The sequence below is a fragment of the Ursus americanus genome, chromosome 6 (genome assembly GCF_024610735.1).
Source record: "Ursus americanus isolate L20-20 chromosome 6, mUrsAme1.1.p, whole genome shotgun sequence".
NCBI classification, from domain to species: domain Eukaryota; kingdom Metazoa; phylum Chordata; class Mammalia; order Carnivora; family Ursidae; genus Ursus; species Ursus americanus.
Window position 1 is genome coordinate 25943828 of NC_142132.1, and position 18206 is coordinate 25962033.

Genomic DNA, 18206 nt, shown 5'->3' on the forward strand with positions numbered 1-18206 from the left:
AGAGGAAGGAAGTTCATCTTGCAGTCGGTCCCGGGGCGCCATCTGGCGGCCTCTCTGGAGCCGCCAGGAGACTCCATAATCCACGTTCAGTCTCCTTTACTCTGTTCCCACCCCCCATCCCCCCACCCCCACCCCAGCCGCAAGAGACCATCTGAACGTGAAACTTATTCTATAAATGGCAGGGTCACAGGGGGCCAGACTTCCAGACGTGAGCTCCGGAGCTCTGCGCCAGGGAAGGTAAATGAGGTGTTCATCTGGGAGACTCGGGTCTTGCTCATCCATTACAGAGATTTGGAATATTAGAATTGAAAAGGCATCCAAAATCTTAACGGTTCGAACTTCCTCCAGTGTAGGAAATTGTCTTTTATATAGCTCCCAACTCCGCTTGAACATTTTCAATGGCAGCAAGATCAGTGCAGGACTTCGTAAAGCACTGACTCTGAGGCTGAAGATCTGTGATAGGTAGTTTCTCTTTAGGAGGTGCCATGAGCAAGCTCCATTCTTGGAGTCGTCCTCCCTTAGGCTTATGGTAGAACACAGCCTTTTGTTTCAGATTTTCCAAGCAGCTTGCCCCTGACCTTCTTTTATTTTTTTACAGATTTTTTTTTATTCATTTGAAAAAGAGTGAGGGAGGGGCGCCTGAGTGGCACAGCGGTTAAGCGTCTGCCTTCGGCTCAGGGCATGATCCTGGCGTTGGGGGATCGAGCCCCACATCAGGCTCCTCCGCTATGAGCCTGCTTCTTCCTCTCCCACTCCCCCTGCTTGACCCTCTCTCGCTGGCTGTCTCTATCTCTGTTGAATAAAATAAATAAAATCTTAAAAAAAAAAAAGAAAAAGAAAAAGAGTGAGGGAGACCACAAGCAAGGGGGAGGGTCAGAGGGAGAGGAACAAGCAGACTCCCCACTGAGCAGGGAGCCCGAAGCTGCAGGGCTGATCCCAGGACCCCAGGATCATGACCTGAGTCAAAGGCAGACGCTCAACCTACTGAGCCCCCCGGGGGCCTCTGCCCTCAGCCTTAATAATGGAAGTACAGGCCTGCAGAGGTCTGCATTTTAAAAAGCAGACTGTTACAGCCCTTGATAGGAGCTATTTCCTGTTACTTCCCCCTCCTCTTCATCTTGCTGGCAAAGGGAATGTGGCAGGTTCTGTGTTAAGGTACCATTAGTATACGTTCTTATTTTTCCTCCCGACAACGCTTAGGGAGGTAAATATAACCTTTAATGATGAAGAAATTAAGACTCAGAGACGTGAAGTAGTGACCAAATACAACAGCTAGAAAGGGACAGAGAATTCAAAATACCCAGTCTATTAATTCTGGGATGAAGTTCTTCCTTAAGCTGATATAAAACAAAGCAGGCCTTTCCATCCCACTGTGAGCCTCTCAAGTGAATATCATAAGACACCACCAAAAATTTTGCTGAAATCCAGGGATATTGTCTACTACATTCCCCTGATAAATCAGATCCTAAACCCTTAAATCAAGACAAAATGAGGTTAGTTTGGTGTACTCCAACTTAGTGAGCCTGTGCTGTTTGCCAGTGATTACAACTGTCCTTTCAAAGCACTCATAAACTACCAGCTGGAATTGGCATGCATTCTTTCAGTCTCCATGACTGCCTCTAAAAGAGCCCCTAGATGCTGAGCTATTTTTAGATGTAAGATTCTGAGTTGTAGTTCATCTGAAGATTTTTAAAGAAGAAAAACTCTGTTATAGAAAATTTCAAACACAGCACACCTGGGTGGCTCAGTCAGTTAAGTATCTGCCTTTGGCTCAGGTTGTGATGCTGGGGTTCTGGAATCAAGCCCCACATCGGGCTCCCTGCTCAGCGGGGAGTCTTCTTCTCCCTCTCCCTCTCCCTCTCCCTCTGCCCCTCTCCCCGTTTGTGCTCTCTCTTTCTCAAATAAATAATAAATAAAACCTTAAACAATTTTCAAACATATAGAATAGTATGATGAACCCCCATGTGTTCATCAGTCAGCTCCAACAATTCCCAATGTTGGGACTGGAGATTTTAAGTGACTCAAAATAGTTTACTGTCAGTTGCTATAGCCTCACCTATCTGGGATTAAGAAACCTCTTCGTTGCTTATTCCACTAATTTTCACCCTAATGATTATCTGTTTCTGTACCTAGCCCTAGCACTACCCTTGGTCCAAAGAAGAGGCACCATAAATTCACTCCATTCATTCACCAGTAGTGAGGGCCTACTCTAGAAAACAATGTCTTTGTTTTTAAATAAAAATCAAATGGATGGTCAGTTGGTGATAAGGGCTAGCAGAAAAATTAAGAGCAAGGAGGTAGTAACAAGGCTTTTCTTTGTAGTGGAGGGAAGGCTTCTCTGATGAGGTAACATTTGAACAGTGACTTGAAAAATGAGGGAGGAAGTGATGTGGATATCTGAGGGAAATGCATTCCGGGAGGAGGGACTAGCAGTGTAAAGTTTCACTACGAAAGTGGTGTATTTGAGGAAGAGCAAGAAGCTTAGGTAGGTGGGATGAAGTCAGAACTTTGGACTCTGTTCTGAATGAGATGGAAAGACTTTGGAGGGTTTTGAGCAGTGGAGTGAAAATGATAAGACATTTGTTTTTTTAGATTTATTTATTTGAGAGAGCAAGAGCAGGGGGAGGAACAGAGGGAGAGGGACAAGCAGATTCTGCGTTGGGCACGGAGCCCCATGTGGGGCCCGATACCATGACACCAAGATCACGACCTGAGCTGAAAACAAGAGTCAGGCACCCAACCAACTGAGCCGTCCAAGCGTCCCGATATGACATGTTTTAAAAAGATACCCTTGACTGTGTGGAGAGTAAGTAGGCCTGAAATGAAGGAGGGAGAGCAGTGGGTCGAACAGATGGTGGCTTAGACTTGGGTGCTAGTGAGTGAGGATGGTGAGAAGTAGTCACATTCTAGATAGATTTGAATGATAGAAGCAACAAGACTTGCTGAGGAAACGGATGTAGGATATGAGAAGGGGGTTGCGGGAGGTTCGGCATGAGAACCTGGAAGAATGAAATCCTTTAGTGACATGGGGCACAGTTGGGGAAGAGCAGATTGGGGGGGGAGTCAATACTTTTCCTTTAAGTTTGTTACATTTGAGAGCCTATGAGGCATGCAAGTGGAGATGATGAGGGGTAGTTGGACAAAAAGTCAGTGTAATGGATGTTATTTAAAGTCTTGTCAGTAGACAACATCACCCAGCAACTGAGTGTGGAGATAGAATTTGAGGACTTGAGAGGGTTGAGCCCTGGGGTGTTCTGATGTTCACAGGCTGTGGTGATGAGCAATGAGGAGGAGTCAATAAAGGAAATTTAAAAGGCATGGCCAGTGAGTAGGAGAAAACCAAGGAAAACTAGTATCTCAGAAGCCAAGGGAAGAATATTTCAAGGAGGGAGTACTTGAACTAAAGCCCCTTTTCCTCAGGAGTCTGGATGGCTCAGTTGGTTAAGTATCTGCCTTCAGCTCAGGTCATGATCCCAGGGTCCTGGGATTGAGCCCCGAATCGGACTCCCCACTGAGAAGGGAGTCTGCTTCTCTCTCTCCCACTCCCTCTGCTGTTCACCCTGCTTGTGCTCTGTCAGATAAATAAAATCTTAAAAAAAAAAAAAAAAAAAGTCCTTTTTCCTCAGTTGAAACCCAGGGGCTGAGTGGTTCTTGCTTACTCCTGGCCACTTGTCTCCCAAGCAGTGAAACCTGAGCAAAAGCAAATACCTGAGGGTTCAAATACCCACATTTTTGGTTGTTCTTAGCATTTGGGGGGGGCAGGGGGAGGTGTGTGTCCCTTGTAGCTAATTCTTTTTTTTTTATTTATTTGACAGAGAGAGAGGCAGTGAGAGAGGGAACACAAGCAGGGGGAGTGGGAGGGGGCGAAGCAGGCTTCCTGCTGAGCAGGGAGCCCGGTGCGGAGCTCGATCCCAGGACGCCAGGATCATGACCCAAGCCGAAGGCAGACACTTAATGACTGAGCCACCCAGGCGTCCCCCTTGTAGCTAATTCTGTAATTCATCTTTCCTGATATCATTATGGGCTTAAAAAATTCACTTATTCTTGGTTGTCCATCTTTTCAGTTTTCTAGTGAACTCTTAGCTCACCAGGTAATAATAACCTGTCCCTTCAGATGCTCAACATTTTGTTTTTTTAAAAGATTTTATTTTTATTTATTTGAGAGACAGAGATATCACAGAGGGAAAAGGGAGAAGCTGACTCCCCGCTGAGCAGGGAGCCCAACGTGGAGTTCGATCACATGACTTTGAGATCATGACCTGAGCCAAAGGCAGATGCCTAACCGACTGAGCCACCCAGGTGCCCCTCAACTTTTTATTTATTTATTTATTTATTTATTTATTTATTTATTTATTTATTTATTTATTTTTTAAGATTTTATTTATTTATTTGACAGAGAGAGACAGCCAGCGAGAGAGGGAACACAAGCAGGGGGAGTGGGAGAGGGAGAAGCAGGCTCCCAGTGGAGGAGCCTGATGTGGGGCTCAAACCCAGAACGCCCTGAGCCGAAGGCAGACGCTCAACCACTGCACTACCCAGGCGCCCCTCAACCTTTTATTTCTTAAGAGCCATGGAAAATGTATGTAGCTTTGAAGGGTTTCCATACCACCACACCACCACTTTTGAGTTCAGGAAGTATCATAGGAAAGACCACGAGGTTTAGAGTGAGGCAGACCTGGGACTTGGCTTCTCTGAACCCATTGCCTCATCCGTAAGCGTACACACCTCTACACAGTTGTGTGAGCAACGCACTTACTGTTGACACATATGGTGCTCCAACAATGTCACTTCCCCACATTTGGGTCTTAGGTCCCTAGCTTTCCTCTGGACTTTTTGAAATCTGCTATCCTGGAGTTCTTACAGGAGAGATCCAACATTTCCCTCTGGATTACACTGTTAATTTCCTACAAATTTTTTTTTGTCACTTCCATATCACCAAGTCCTTCTGTTTTGGTTAGAATTGGGGCCTGAATATCAGTTTTTTTTTTTTTAAGATTTTATTTATTTATTCGACAGGATAAAGACAGCCAGCGAGAGAGGGAACACAAGCAGGGGGAGTGGGAGAGGAAGAAGCAGGCTCATAGCAGAAGAGCCTGATGTGGGGCTTGATCCCATAACGCCGGGATCACGCCCTGAGCCGAAGGCAGACGCTTAACCGCTGCGCCACCCAGGTGCCCCTGAATATTAGTTTCTTTTGTAGCTTCTTTTACCTTCTCAGGGAGAACACTTGTCAGTAACACAAGTCATGTATGTGTCAGCTGATCTTTCTGTGAAAGAATGAGACTTCTGACAAGTGTTTTTTTGCAACCCAGTGGGGAGAGGGTCCGTTTGCAATCATTCTAGATTCTTTCCAATATTTGCAGACCGAGGGGCAAAGACTTGTCATATTCTTTTGTTCATAGGATGACCTTCAAATTCCTTTGAAAGAAGCCAACGTTATTTCCCCCACTGGGAAACACAGGGAAGCTTCTAAAGGCAGTGCTTGTGGAGCTCAGATGGGAGAACAGAGACATCTCAGCTGAAGCCGAGGGCCCTAGTGTCTCCCTGACTGAAGATCCAGGCCTTTCAGCACTCACACAGAAGAGCGCAGATCAGGAATGCAGCCATACTCCTAATTTTCCTAGGGACGGGGTCAGGCAAGGCTTCTGGTAGTGTGGAAACCAGGCATGGTCTGGACTACCTGGGTAGAAGGAAGGGGAGAGGGAAAAACTAGTGTAGAAGGTCACGTGTCAGTATTTTTCCACATGAGGCTGTTACCATTTCCAAGGTACCCTTTCCTACACGTGTGGAAGGCACTTCCTGAGGTCTAGACTCCCAGCAACATCCAGGTGGTTGTGCTGAGCAAAGGGAAGTCCGAGCTCCTGACTGATCATATAGCCAGCTGGGCCCAAACGGAGAGGGTGAGTGCCCCTAACTCTCCATGGGGGAGGCTAGCTGGTAGTAGGACTGGTAGTACCACTCCCTTGCCTCCCCCTAGAGAGGGAAAGGACCACTGTGGAGGAGGAAGCCAAAGCATGTAGATGCTTCCACTGGGAAAGCTTCATATACAGCATTCTGCCTCCCACCCACAGTGCCTCAGGCTGCAGAAGCCACACTGCCTGCCTCATGCATACTCCCGCTTGTCTTATCCTGATGCAAATGGGAAGAATGGGAGAGGTTCTCCAGTCATGCTTCAGTAAGTGAGCTGGTGGAGACTGTAGGGCAGGACAAAATTGCCCCTCCTCAGTCTGGGGCCAAAACAAATGCCCTGTGCCCAGAAACACACAATCATAGCTGTGGGCAAGACGGCTTCCCTCCTAAGCCCCAGGGGCTCCCCTTTGTGCCCCTGGGCCATGGGGCACATCTGAGGGAAGACTTTTGAATAACTACAGCTCAACTCTGGTTCACTTTCCCTTTGACTCTGATCCCAATTTAACTCTGGTTCACCTTCCCTTTGGCTTTGACCCTAGTTTAGACTGTCTCAGGTGTCAATCTTGGAGCAGTTAGGGAAGAGGACAATACCCAAACCCCTGGCATATCCCTGGTGACAAGAACGCACTGCTGTGGTGGTGGTGGTGGTGGTAGGGCAGCAGCATTAGTGAAGAAATCCTGACTGGCGTCTGGCTAGCTGCTAGCCTGGGGTCACATGGGCCAGACTGTTGGTAGGTTCAGCCTCACTTCTGTTCATGCGAGGCCCAAGCCCTGGGTATCCCAATAACACGGTGCGCATAAACTCAAGAAGGAAACCAGAGGGTAGGGCAATGACATTGGTACTAAGACATTTATTACATCATTAAAAAGTCCATTGTTGTCCTGTTTTTCCATATGTACATGTTCCTGTGGGTAGTCCCTCTGTCCAGTCCCACCTGCCAACCCTCCATGGTGCCAATCAACTCCAAACTGACTAATTAATAAAAGAGGAAGAACTGGAGGAGGTGGCCCAGCGCTGATGGGAGTGGAGATGGGAGAGGGACACAAAGTGCAGAGTGGTTGGCTTGGCTCTCAATGCCTGACCACGGGCAGGAGGGGCATGAGGACGGGCACTGCAGGGTTGGCACAGAGATGCCTCCCCAGGGCTGCCAGGTTGCACATGATACCTGAGTGTGTTCTCAGGTTAGACCCCCAGGAATGGAGAGCTGAGGAAGAAGGTCCCCCAGCCTGATTGTAGGTCCCCAGGAGGGGCTATAAAACTTCTCTTTTTCAGGTCCCCATCCAAGTAGCAGCGGCAGCAGCTCAGGCTGGGCCTGAAAAGTTTGTGCCCTGGGGACAGCTGGAAGGGTGCTTGGGACAGTCTGGTAGGAAGTACTGGTCCTGATCTCTGAGGGGCCTGCCTTAGTTGACCTCAGAGGTGGGCATGGGGTCTGTGGGGCGGGGTGTGGCCAGGAGGGGCACAGGTGAGGTGGCCTCAATTAGAGCAGGGTTGAGGATGATGGGCAGAGTCATGGGTGGTACGCCCACCTGCAGCGGGGAGGCCAAGGGCTGCAGGATCAGTGGGGGCTGAGCCAGGGGAGGAGGCCCATCTGGAGTAGGGCTCAGTCTGCTGGGGTTAGATGCCACTGGTGATCCAGGGGAGCTGCTGTTGGCAGGTCGAGGACTCTCAGGCTTCTCAAAGTCTACAGGGAGAGCAAGGGGCTGGTCAGACTCCTTCACATTCCCCCGCTGGTTTACCTAACCTCTGCTTCTCCCCTTTCCTGTGAACAGAATGACCCCTATCAGGCTAAGTAGTTGGGAATCTTCCCTTTAAACTCATTCAAATATCCAGCTATCTTTTATCTGCCTTCTATCTCCTTTGCTTTACCTCCGGTCAGGTAAGTTCTGATCTGATCTTTACTAGAATCCCCAAAGGGCAACCTCTGCATATTTATTCCAAGTTCCTGATCCAGCTTTCTCCTTCCAAGCCTGAAAATCTCAAGCAGATAGCTCATCATAGCTTATTTGGTCCTGCCATTTCCCGCAGGAAGAGCAGGCAACCCAAATACTCTGGTTCCCTCCTTCCCCTGGTTCACAGCCCATGCTTAGCAGTAATCCCAAACTACCCTGGGCTTCCTCTTAGGCTTCCTACTTCCTGCTCAACACCCAGAAGGCTAGCTCAAAAGGACTCACCACAGGCCCCCAGCTCAGAAGGCATCTCTGGGGGAGGTGGATGGCCAGGTGTCCGTGTGTCCCCAGCAGCAGGAGTCATGTGGGCTGAGGCCAGAGGTTTTTGGGCATGCGGCTCCATGGGCATGGGGTCTGGGGAAGGCAGAAAAACCAGATGGCAGCTCTTAGTGCTTTCTTTCCAGCACAGCCCTGGCTACCCACCAGTCTTCCCACTGATATGAGATAGAGAGACAGGAGATACAGAGAACTAATTATTAGCTCCAGACTCTTTGATGAGGACTCTTTTCACAGAGCTGAACTAAGCCCCCTACCCTGGATGACAGTCTGCTTGAAGAGCTCATCTCGTAGGTGGGGCAGAAAACAGTCAATGCGCTCCCAGGTGATCTCCCAGAGGGCTGAGGGGCTGCCTCCTCGGGCATCTGCATTGTGGAAAATCTCTGCTGTGTCCATCACCAGGAGCATGTTCTTCAGAGACTCAGGGATGGCCTCTGACTGTAGGTGGCGGTGGAACCATGTAAATAGGAAAGAGGGCATGGGTGTGTGTGGGGGATATGGTAAGGAGGAGGCAGCCACCAAGGGGAAAACAGCATGTCTTCCCAGCAGGTGGGAGAGGAAGCAGGCAGTGCGAGATGGGCTGAGGTAGAACATACCAGTAAGTCACTGGAGCCTGCGTGCATATACTTGTCCATGAAGTCCAGAATGGTCAGCCAGAGGGCCGCAAAGGTAGAGAGTGACAGCAGTGGAGACAGGTGCTGCAGGAAGACCTAAGGCCCGCCAGCCCCTTTTGGTGAAGGGTCAGAGCTATCTGCATCCCTCTCTAAGGCTGGGAGGCAAGCCTTCCCTATCTTGCATGGGAATTCCAAATCAGGGGTTCCTCTGAATTCCAGAATCCTCCCAGGTCCCTGGGTCCTGATGAGTCTCCATAGCTGGGGGTCCCAGCACCCACACTGCAGCTCTAGCTCCTAGCAGAAGCCCTGGCTTCCCTCCCTCCTCGCAGAAAGGCAGGTGTTGGGAGAGTGGGTAGGTGAGGGTGGTGAGCGGTACCTTAGATAGCAGAGTGGAAGCCCTCATTCGAGTCTCCTCCATCCCGCCCACATCTGCAGGGCTGATATTCTCCAAGAGCTTGGTCAGTAGAGGAAACAGCACCTGGTGGGTAAAGAGGCAATGTGTTCCTAATAGGTGAGCTGGCAGTCTTGCTCCAAGGAAGCCAGGGGCTGGGGTGGATAAGCACAGAGCAGAAGGAAAGGTAGGATGCAGACTGAGGACTGACATTAGGGGCTCTTCGGGCTGCCCAGTTCTCCCTGTCTTAGGGATTCAAACTTTAAGACTAGCGGGAAGTCCCACCTTGTTAAAACAGGACTCCCACTCCAGGGCATCTAGCTTTTGCAGATCATGTACCAGTAGTGCTCGCTGCAGATAGGTCAGTGCCTGCATCCGCACCTGGCGCCGGGCATCACAGCACAGGCAGGCGATGCCTGAGAGTGAGAACAGGCTCAGGATCCTTCAGGCATCCTGATCCTGGTACTTCCCAAGTTCCAGCTCCACCTCTCACCCTGCCCGGCCTGCTCCCCTGAAGTTTACCCTGCAGTAACGGGCACCAGCAATGGGCCCAGAGGGTGCGTGAATCCGCTTCAATCTTCCGGCCACCTGTCTCTAGGTGGCGCTGCTCCTCTGCCCAAGAGCTGTAGATAGAGGCCGCTCGAGTGTGCAGGGTGTGCATCAGGTCTAACAACTGGAGTCACAGGAGGGACAGGATATGAGTTGGGGTAAGGTCTGGTTGATGCCCCCCCAAACTCTGTCCCTGGCTGAGTCCTCATAGGAGCCCAGTGTACCAGTCACTCCACCTCTCACCCCTCTTTCCTCCTCGACTTCATGAGTTGGTTGCCCCCTGCCAGCGTTTCCCAAAGTTGGGTATTATTCCTAGTGGAGGAGACGTAAGGAGGTGTGTGGAATCAGTGTTTAATAACAATGAATTACATGGTGAGAAAGGTACTTTCTTTTCAATTCTCTATCATACCTTCTGATGACAGATAAAGCCTCATCTTGTTAATTTTAAAAACAGAAAGCAAACCTCAGGCTCAGAGGCTTTGGTGAGCAATAAGGTCTGGTCAACCTTAATAATTTTGGTTTTCATCATTTTTCTGAGGTTATTCTATTTAAGACAATTAGTTCTCCATTATTTTACTGATATAAAGTCTGCTCGTAAAATAAATTTTATATGCCTTGAATAGACAAAGTATAACTCTGGAAGGATAGACAAGAAACTGGTGGCAGCATCTACCTTTGGGGAGGGGAACTTAGCAGCTGGGGGCAGGAATGGAATAGGACTTACTTTTATCTGTTTACTCTTTTGTACTTCTGATTTTTGTACCACATGCATATATTACTTTTTCAAAACATAAACCTTAAATATTAAGCAAACAAAGATTTACAGTGGTCTCGGATAGGGGGACACTGTGGAAGTGGTGGCCAAGGGCCTGGGTTGGAAAACATAGGCCCTTCCTCTCAGCTCTGGCTGTCCCTGGCCCTGCCCACACTCCCCATGTCAGGGGCAGGGAGAGAAGAGGAAGTAAAGGATGCCATACTTACGTCCTGACTGACCTGTAAAGACACCGTATGGTAGCTGGCAGGCACACCTTCATCCTCATCATCGTCACTATGCCCACCCCGAGTGGCATGTTGGCTGGAGGTTCGAGGCCGCCGAAGCACTGAGCCTTCCTTGGATTTCTTCTTGAAGCGGTTTCCTTTGCTGTCATATTTGTGACTCTTGCCACGTTTCTCCTGGGACTTGCACCCTGAGCAGAACCAGACCCAGGTAACCTTTCTATAACCATGGACACAGATGGCCTACTTTTTCCTCCCTTTCCCCCGTATATTCACATGGCTACTTCCCAGCTGCCCCTTCATTGGGTAACCCACCGCCATTCAGACTGGCCTCCACAAAGATGCGGAGAGTCTTGACGCAGAGCTCAAAGTTGTCAGGTGTAATGTGGGCAGCATCACGCACGATGAAGGACAGAGATTCTACACATTTAAGCAGGGACTTAGTGTCGTGTGGCCCGAGGTCCAGTCCCACTGTTAGGCTGTACTGATTGACCAGGGGTGAAGGGCCTAGCCGGCTGGGCCCAGGACTTGGCTTGGAGTTATCGATGTCATCCTTCCCCACCTGTAAAGCACACGGAGTTGCTGGGAACCCAGGCTTGAGCCTGATCTTCTCTTAGATGCCCTCTTGAACGACCAGGAATCTCCCACAGGCCAAGGAGGGAAGACTCACCCATTCCCCATATGCTCACTCACCACTAACCAGCCGCTGTTGACCACATCAGCGTCTGTGGCTGATCGGTGGATTTTGCCAGGCCTGCAGTGGTCAGCGTAGACCTCCGAATCAGAAGTGTATCCTCGGTCCAGGCTCACATCATTCTGATGGTAGGATGGGAGTTCGCTGTCTGACTGGGCCCCTGAGTCAGCAGGGAGAAGGGCAGAGTCAGGGTGGAAATGGGGACACTGGGATGAAGGATGATTTCAGTTCTGAGAAATAGGTCCTGAAGCCTGGCCTCTCCTCTCTCTTGGTCCAGCTTAGTTTCAGCCCTGTCACCAGGGGGCTGAAGGATGGTCTGGACAGATTCTCTCTTGACCAAGTGGGGCAGCAAGCTAATTTGGGCTCTTGATGGCATCTAGTAGCAGCTGTCAGGGGATGGGGGTGGTGGTGAGGGCATAGTTTCTGAGAAAATAGTCCTCAGGACAGTAGGAAGCCTAATGTCATAGCCATCTATGTTGCCTACTAGCCTCCATGCTGTTTAACCCATGAGTGCTGGGGAAAGGCCAGTGGGTACAGGAAGCTCTGGAAGCAGATGGCGAAAGCCAGGGGTATTTAATCTGCTAAATACAATAACCTATATTTTGTTTTCCTGTCTCAACCTCTGGGGCCATAACTGTTTATCTGCCAATGAGGGTCTCCCAGGGAAAGGGCTTACCAGCATCAGGTCCATCAGCCCTGGCTGTGGCCTGCAGGGCAGCTGGAGGCTTTACACCTGAGCCAATGCATTCCAGCAGTGTGAAGAGAGTGGCCCAGTCATCACCTGAGTGGATGTTGGCTGCGTTGGTCTTAAGAAGTTCATGGAGCCCATAGGCTACCTGGTGACTGACTCGGGACAGCACACTGGGCTTCATTAGCAGCAAAATGCGCAGGGAGAGCAGCACCTGGGAGGGTGGGTGAGAAGCAGAAAGTGGGCACACAGCTTCCTGTCTAGACTCCTTCCCCACCAGTTCCCTTAGGCCAGTGAGGATGGTTTGGCTAGGACCCACCCAAAAGTACTGCTGCTGCTCTTTTCTTCAAGTTGGTTTTTTTTTTTCTTTTTTTCACGACTTTATTTATTTTTTGAGAAAGAGAGGGCGAGCGAGCCCATGAATGGGGGGAGGGACAGAGGGAGAAGCTGGCTCCCCACTGAGCAGGAGCCCGATGTGGGACTCAATCCCAGGATCCTGGGATCCTGACCTAAGTTGAAAGCAGATGCTTAACTGACTGAGCCACCCAGGCACCCCTTCCTCATTTTTTTTTAATTAAAATTTTTATTGAGCTATAAATTCACATTAAAAAATAATACAGGGGAGCCTGGGTGGCTTAGTTGGTTAAGTGTCCAACTTTTGATTTTGGCTCAGGTCATGATCGGATGGTTGTGGGATCAAGCCCCACGTTGGGCTCTGCACTCAGCGGGAAGTCTGCCTGAGAGTCTCTCTCTCCTCTCCCTCTGCCCCTCCCCCTACTTGTGTGCACATGCTCTCTCTCAAAATAAATAAATCTTAAAAAAAAAAAAAAAAGAAATAATACAAAGAGATCCTTTGTATGCTTTGCCCCATTTACCCCGATGGTAACATTATGTAAAACTACAGTAAATGATAAGTGATACTGACATTGATACAATCCACCGATCTTATTCAGGTTTCCCACTTTTACTTCACTCATATGTGTATGATGTGTGTATTAAGTTCTACACAATTTAATCACCTAATTTTAGGTTTGTGTATACTTCACTAGTCAAGATGTTGAATAGTTAGTTCCACCACCACAGGATTCCTCACGTTGACTTTTTAAAAACACACCTGCCTCTTTTTGCCCCCAACCTTAACCCCTGGCAATCTGTCCATAACTTTTAAAATTGTCATTTCAAAAATGTTATATAAATGGAATTATATAGTATACAGCCTTCTGGGATTGGCTTTTTTCACTCAGCGTAATTTCTTGGAGATTCATCCAAGTTGTTATCAATAGTCTGGTACTTTGACTGCTGAACAGAATTCCATGGTTTAACTATTTACTCCACAGTTTAACTATTTACCTGTTGAAAATCTGGGCTGATTCCAGTTTTTGGCTATTACAAATAAAGCTTCTATGAACATTCATGAATAGGTTTTTATGAGAAAGTAAGCTTTAATGTTTCTGGGATAAATACCCAAGAGTGGCATTTATCCAACTGCTGGATTGTATGGGTAACTGCATGTTTAGTTAACTACTAAGAAACTGCTAACAGAGGAGCTGTACCATTTTACATTCCTACAGGTATTTCATTTCACTGAAGCACCTGTAAATGATATTGTGTTGTTGGTTTCATATTCTATATATTTACTGTTTGGAAATGTTATCCTTGCCAAGGTTTGGTATTATCACTATTTTATACTGTAGTCATTCTGACAGGTGGGTGGTGATATCTCATCATGACTTCAATTTCCTTTTCCTGCTGGCTAACAACGTTGAACATCACTAAAATGTTTTCATGTGCTTATCTGCCATCTGTATATCTTCTTCAGTGAGATGTCCGTTCATTTCTTTTGCCCATTTTCTAATTGGATTCTTACTGTTGTATTTTGAGTTCTTTTATATTTTAGATATTAGGTTTTTTTTTTCAGATATGTAGTTTGCAAAGATATGATCCTTATCTTTTCATCCTTTTCACATGACCTTCCATAGAATTTTTTTTTTTTTTTAAGATTTATTTATTTGAGAGAGAGAGAGAATGCATGCACACATGTGCCAGGGGAGGGGCAGAGGGAGAGAGAGATAATCTCAAGTAGACTCCCCACTGAGTGCGGAGCCCGATGCAGGGCTGGGTCCCAAAGACCCTGAGATCATGACCTGAGCTGAAACCAAGAGTTGGAGGCTTAACTGGGCGCCCCTAGAGTATATGTTCTTAAAACTGATGAAGTCCTGGGGCGCCTGGGTGGCGCAGTCGTTAAGCGTCTGCCTTCGGCTTAGGGCGTGATCCCGGCGTTCTGGGATCGAGCCCCACATCGGGCTTCTCCGCTGGGAGCCTGCTTCTTCCTCTCCCACTCACCCTGCTTGTGTTCCCCCTCTCGCTGGCTGTCTCTCTCTGTCAAATAAATAAAATCTTTAAAAAAAAAAAAAAATAAAAAAAATAAAATAAATAAAATAAAATAAAATAAAATAAATGAAGTCCAATTTACCAATTTTTCCTTTTATGGATTGTGCTTTTGGTGTCAAGTCTAAGAATTCTTTTCCTAGCTCCTGAAGATATTCTCCCAGGTTTCTTCCTGAAGGTTTCACAGCTCTACATTTTACATTTAAATCTATAATTCATTTTGAGGTGTGCCTAGGTGCTCAGTTGGTTAGGTGTCTGACTCTTGATTTTGGCTCAGGTCATGATCTCAGGGTCCTGAAATCCAGCCCTGTGTCAGGCTCCCTGCTCAGCAGGGACTCTGGTTGAGGAGTCTCCCTCTGCCCCTCCCCTTAAGTGCCCACTCACTCTCTCACTCTCTCTCTCACAATAAGTAAATAAATCTTAAAAAAAAAAAAGTAAATTTATGATTCATTTTGAGTTAATTTTTCTTTCTTTTTTTTTTTTTAAGAATTTATTTGAGAGAGAGAGAGAATGCATGAGAGAGCACAAACGGGGGGGGGCAGGCAGAGGGAGAGGGAGAAGCAGGCTCCCCGCTGAGCAGGAGCCCCATGGGACTTGATCCCAGGATGCTGGGATCCTGACCTGAGCTGAAGGCAGCCACTTAACTGACTGAGCCACCCAGGTGCCCCTGAGCTAATTTTTCTATAAGGTGTAGCGTACTTAGGTCAAGGTTCACTTGTTTGTTCCCCCCAGCCCCGGCCAGGGATTTCAATTGTTCTAGCAACTGAAAAGGCTATCCTTCCTCCATTGAACTGTTTCTGCACTTTTGTCAAAAACTTAAAGTTGAACATCTCTATGTGGGTCTATTTCTGGATTCTTTCTTCTGTTCCACTGACTTATGTGTCTCTCTCTCCACAAGTACCAGACAGTTCTGATTACTGTGGCTATATAGTAAACCTTAATAGCAGATGGAGTGATTTCTCCCACTTTTTTCTTTCTCAAATGTTTGGCCATCCTAGGGCCTGTGCTTTTCAATCTAAATTTTAAAATAAGCCTAGATCTACAAAAAAACCTTGCTGGGGTTCTCATGGGAGTTGCATTAAACTTACAGATGCATTTGGGGGAGAACTGATGTCTTTACTACACTGAGTCTTCCAATCCACGAACACACTATGCCTCTGCCTTTATTTAGATTTTGGTATCTTTCATTAGCATTTTATAATTTTTAGCAGAGAGATGCTATACATGTTTGTTAGGTGTATATTTCAGTATTTCATTTCATTTGAAGCACTTGTAAATGATATTGTGCTGTTGGTTTCATTTTCTATATATTTACTGTTAGTATCTGGAAATGTGATTTTTTTTTTTAAGATACTGGGACTCTAAGACTGCCTAGAATTTATTAAATTGTTGTAAAGGCTCATGTACATATTTTTTTTTTAATTTAAATTCAAGTTAGTTAACATACAGTATAGTATTTGAGTAGAATTTAGTGGTTCATCACTTACATATAACACCCAATGCTCGTCATAACAAGTGCCATCCTTAGTGCCCATCACCCATTTAATCCATCCCCCCCACCTCCCCTGTGTGATTAATTTTTTGTGTTAATCTTACATCCCGTGACCTTGCTGAACCCACTTTTTAGTTCTATGCTGGCTGTCTTTTATACTTGAGCCAAGAGATCTCAGGAGGGTCCTAAGCATGAGAACCAGGAAACGAGGTATAGGGCTGAGACTGCCACAAGGCAGTAGCCATCCAACCCTACAGAGCAGATTCATAGGGGCCTGCAGAGGTGCTAAGTCCCAGCTTCATGCCTGAGACCATTCTAGACTCATCCCTAATGCCACCTGTTAGATTCCTACTGCACTCATGCTATGGGGCACTAAATGTACTCTCTGTCTCAGGCCATACCCATAAATCATTGTGGCTTTAGTCCCTTGCATACTTCTTGCCCTCCAGGCTGTACTCTGCTTACCTGGCCACTGATCTCTTCTCTTCGGAGTAGTCGAATGGCCAAGCGCAGCAGCCCCACCACTGCCCGCTCTACAAGGAAGCAGAAATCCTGTGCCTGGACACACAGGTGATACAGATGGTCTCGGACAGTCTGCCACACACAACCCACACGGTCCCTGAGGAACATAAGGGTGAGGACAGTCTCAGTTGGAGAGGCCACTGGGCAATAAGTCTCTCTTTTTGATCCAGGTTAGGCCTTTCAGGGCTCATTCGTATTACACCCTAAGCAGGCAGGTATATTGACCAAGCTTCTCCACTGCCTACAGCTTCATGTGCTTCTTGCCCCTAAAGCCCACTCAGCAAGATGGCTCCAGTCTTCCATCCCTTTGGCACAAGCCCAGTATGAGGCCTGCCTAAAGACTGCCTTCTACCTGTTCTCCAGCACAATCCTCAGCAGCATTTCTAGGCAGAAAGCAGCATCCTCCTCATCATATGTCTCTTCATCTGGTGTCACTGAGACCAGAGCCTAGAGCAAACAATAGCAGGAAAGTGTGGAGAAGTCAGCCACCAGCCCTGCCCTGACAGAAATTAAGGCAATCACCATTGTCCCCATCTCCCCTCCCAGACACAGCCAGCCCTTTCATCCCTCTTCCCTCTTCATTCTGTACCTTCATGAGCTCCTGCAGTGACTCCAGCTGAAGGAACTTGCTTTCTGTGATCATCTTTTCTGGGTCACATTGCTAGAGGGGATGCAAGAGGGAGGAGGGTCAGTGACAAGGGCTGGAGGGAAGAGAATGTTCCCAGAAGCTAGGACAGAGGACAAAAGGAGTCAGCTCTGGTCATAAGCCCTGGATGATTCTACTCTTCAGTTCCTAGGGCAGCATCTATCTGGTAGGGAGGGATCTAGGCTTGTTTACCAGGGGTAGGCAGAGGCAGTTACCTTGATACAGTCCAAGGCCGCTCTTTTGGCCTCTTGGTTCTCAGTGGATGGGCCCCGCACACTAGACTGCTCAGTACCACTTAGTGTCAGCCAGCTCACAAAGCTTAGCACTGTTGACTCTCCTCTGCAGAAAGAGTTCAAACCTTGGTGAGCTCCATAGTTCTGACCCTCCTTCTCTAAGGCCTTTCGCCTCTGATCTGCCCTTACCGATTTGATGGTGTCTCCTCCCTCTGCAGAGAGATCTTGCCGTTGGGATCCACAAAATCTTCTACCTGGAAAATTAGGTCAAGAATAATTTCTTTCCATATACCCTTTGCATTTCCTGCTTCTCCACACTAAATTCTCTGGCTTTCTTCTTGTAGCTCAGTGCCCCACACTCCTGACTGGGCCCCCTACAGCTGGTGACTGCCAATGGCTTGTATCAGCGTTCTTTTACAGCTATCCCCTCACCCAAGATCTGTGGTCTTACATTTAAGGTGTTCCTGGTAAGCTTCAGCAGTCATCAGGCCCAGTGCTACTCTCAACCAGTTCCATACACAGATAGCACATAGTTTATGAGCTTTTGCCTTATTGTTATTGTCCACTAATCTCCTATAAGAATTACCTCCACCATAGCTTTGGGCAGCAGTTGGGCTCGGAAGAGCTGCAGCATGGCCTCCATGATATTTTTCCAGCCCTCCCGCAGGATGTCACCATGGCGATGGGCCAAATGGAATACTGTCTTGGCTGCAATGTGGGCTTTGGGGTTGCTTCCAAACACACTGGGCAGGTTCTCAATAGACTGAAAAGAAAGACGAGAAAAAGCTTAGGATCTGGCAAATGTCTGGAAAGGAGATCTCTTAGGCCTTTACCTGTAGTTCCCCAAGGATCCTTCTGCT

At 47.7% G+C, this 18206-nt stretch overlaps 1 protein-coding gene across 10 annotated transcripts in view; it reads right to left on the minus strand.

The window, feature by feature from the left end:
* Positions 1 to 6733: 6733 nt before the first annotated feature.
* The window catches only part of GBF1 (golgi brefeldin A resistant guanine nucleotide exchange factor 1), a 115970-nt gene continuing 104497 nt past the window's right edge, over positions 6734 to 18206 (minus strand). For 6 of the 10 annotated variants that reach the window (XM_045802972.2, XM_045802971.2, XM_087862757.1 and 3 more), the window contains 17 exons: positions 17933 to 18109; positions 17536 to 17600; positions 17329 to 17452; positions 17057 to 17128; positions 16820 to 16914; positions 16411 to 16564; positions 12054 to 12279; positions 11377 to 11537; positions 10999 to 11245; positions 10669 to 10874; positions 9661 to 9811; positions 9424 to 9554; positions 9124 to 9225; positions 8730 to 8843; positions 8391 to 8571; positions 8083 to 8211; positions 6734 to 7592 (listed from right to left, as the gene is read on the minus strand). In XM_045802972.2, the coding sequence (XP_045658928.1) occupies positions 7312 to 7592; positions 8083 to 8211; positions 8391 to 8571; positions 8730 to 8843; positions 9124 to 9225; positions 9424 to 9554; positions 9661 to 9811; positions 10669 to 10874; positions 10999 to 11245; positions 11377 to 11537; positions 12054 to 12279; positions 16411 to 16564; positions 16820 to 16914; positions 17057 to 17128; positions 17329 to 17452; positions 17536 to 17600; positions 17933 to 18109 (2616 nt within the window). In that variant the 3' untranslated portion in view covers positions 6734 to 7311. The remainder of the gene's footprint in view (positions 7593 to 8082; positions 8212 to 8390; positions 8572 to 8729; positions 8844 to 9123; positions 9226 to 9423; positions 9555 to 9660; positions 9812 to 10668; positions 10875 to 10998; positions 11246 to 11376; positions 11538 to 12053; positions 12280 to 16410; positions 16565 to 16819; positions 16915 to 17056; positions 17129 to 17328; positions 17453 to 17535; positions 17601 to 17932; positions 18110 to 18206) is intronic. The other 4 variants (XM_045802974.2, XM_045802973.2, XM_045802970.2 and 1 more) reach the window with 1 other exon arrangement.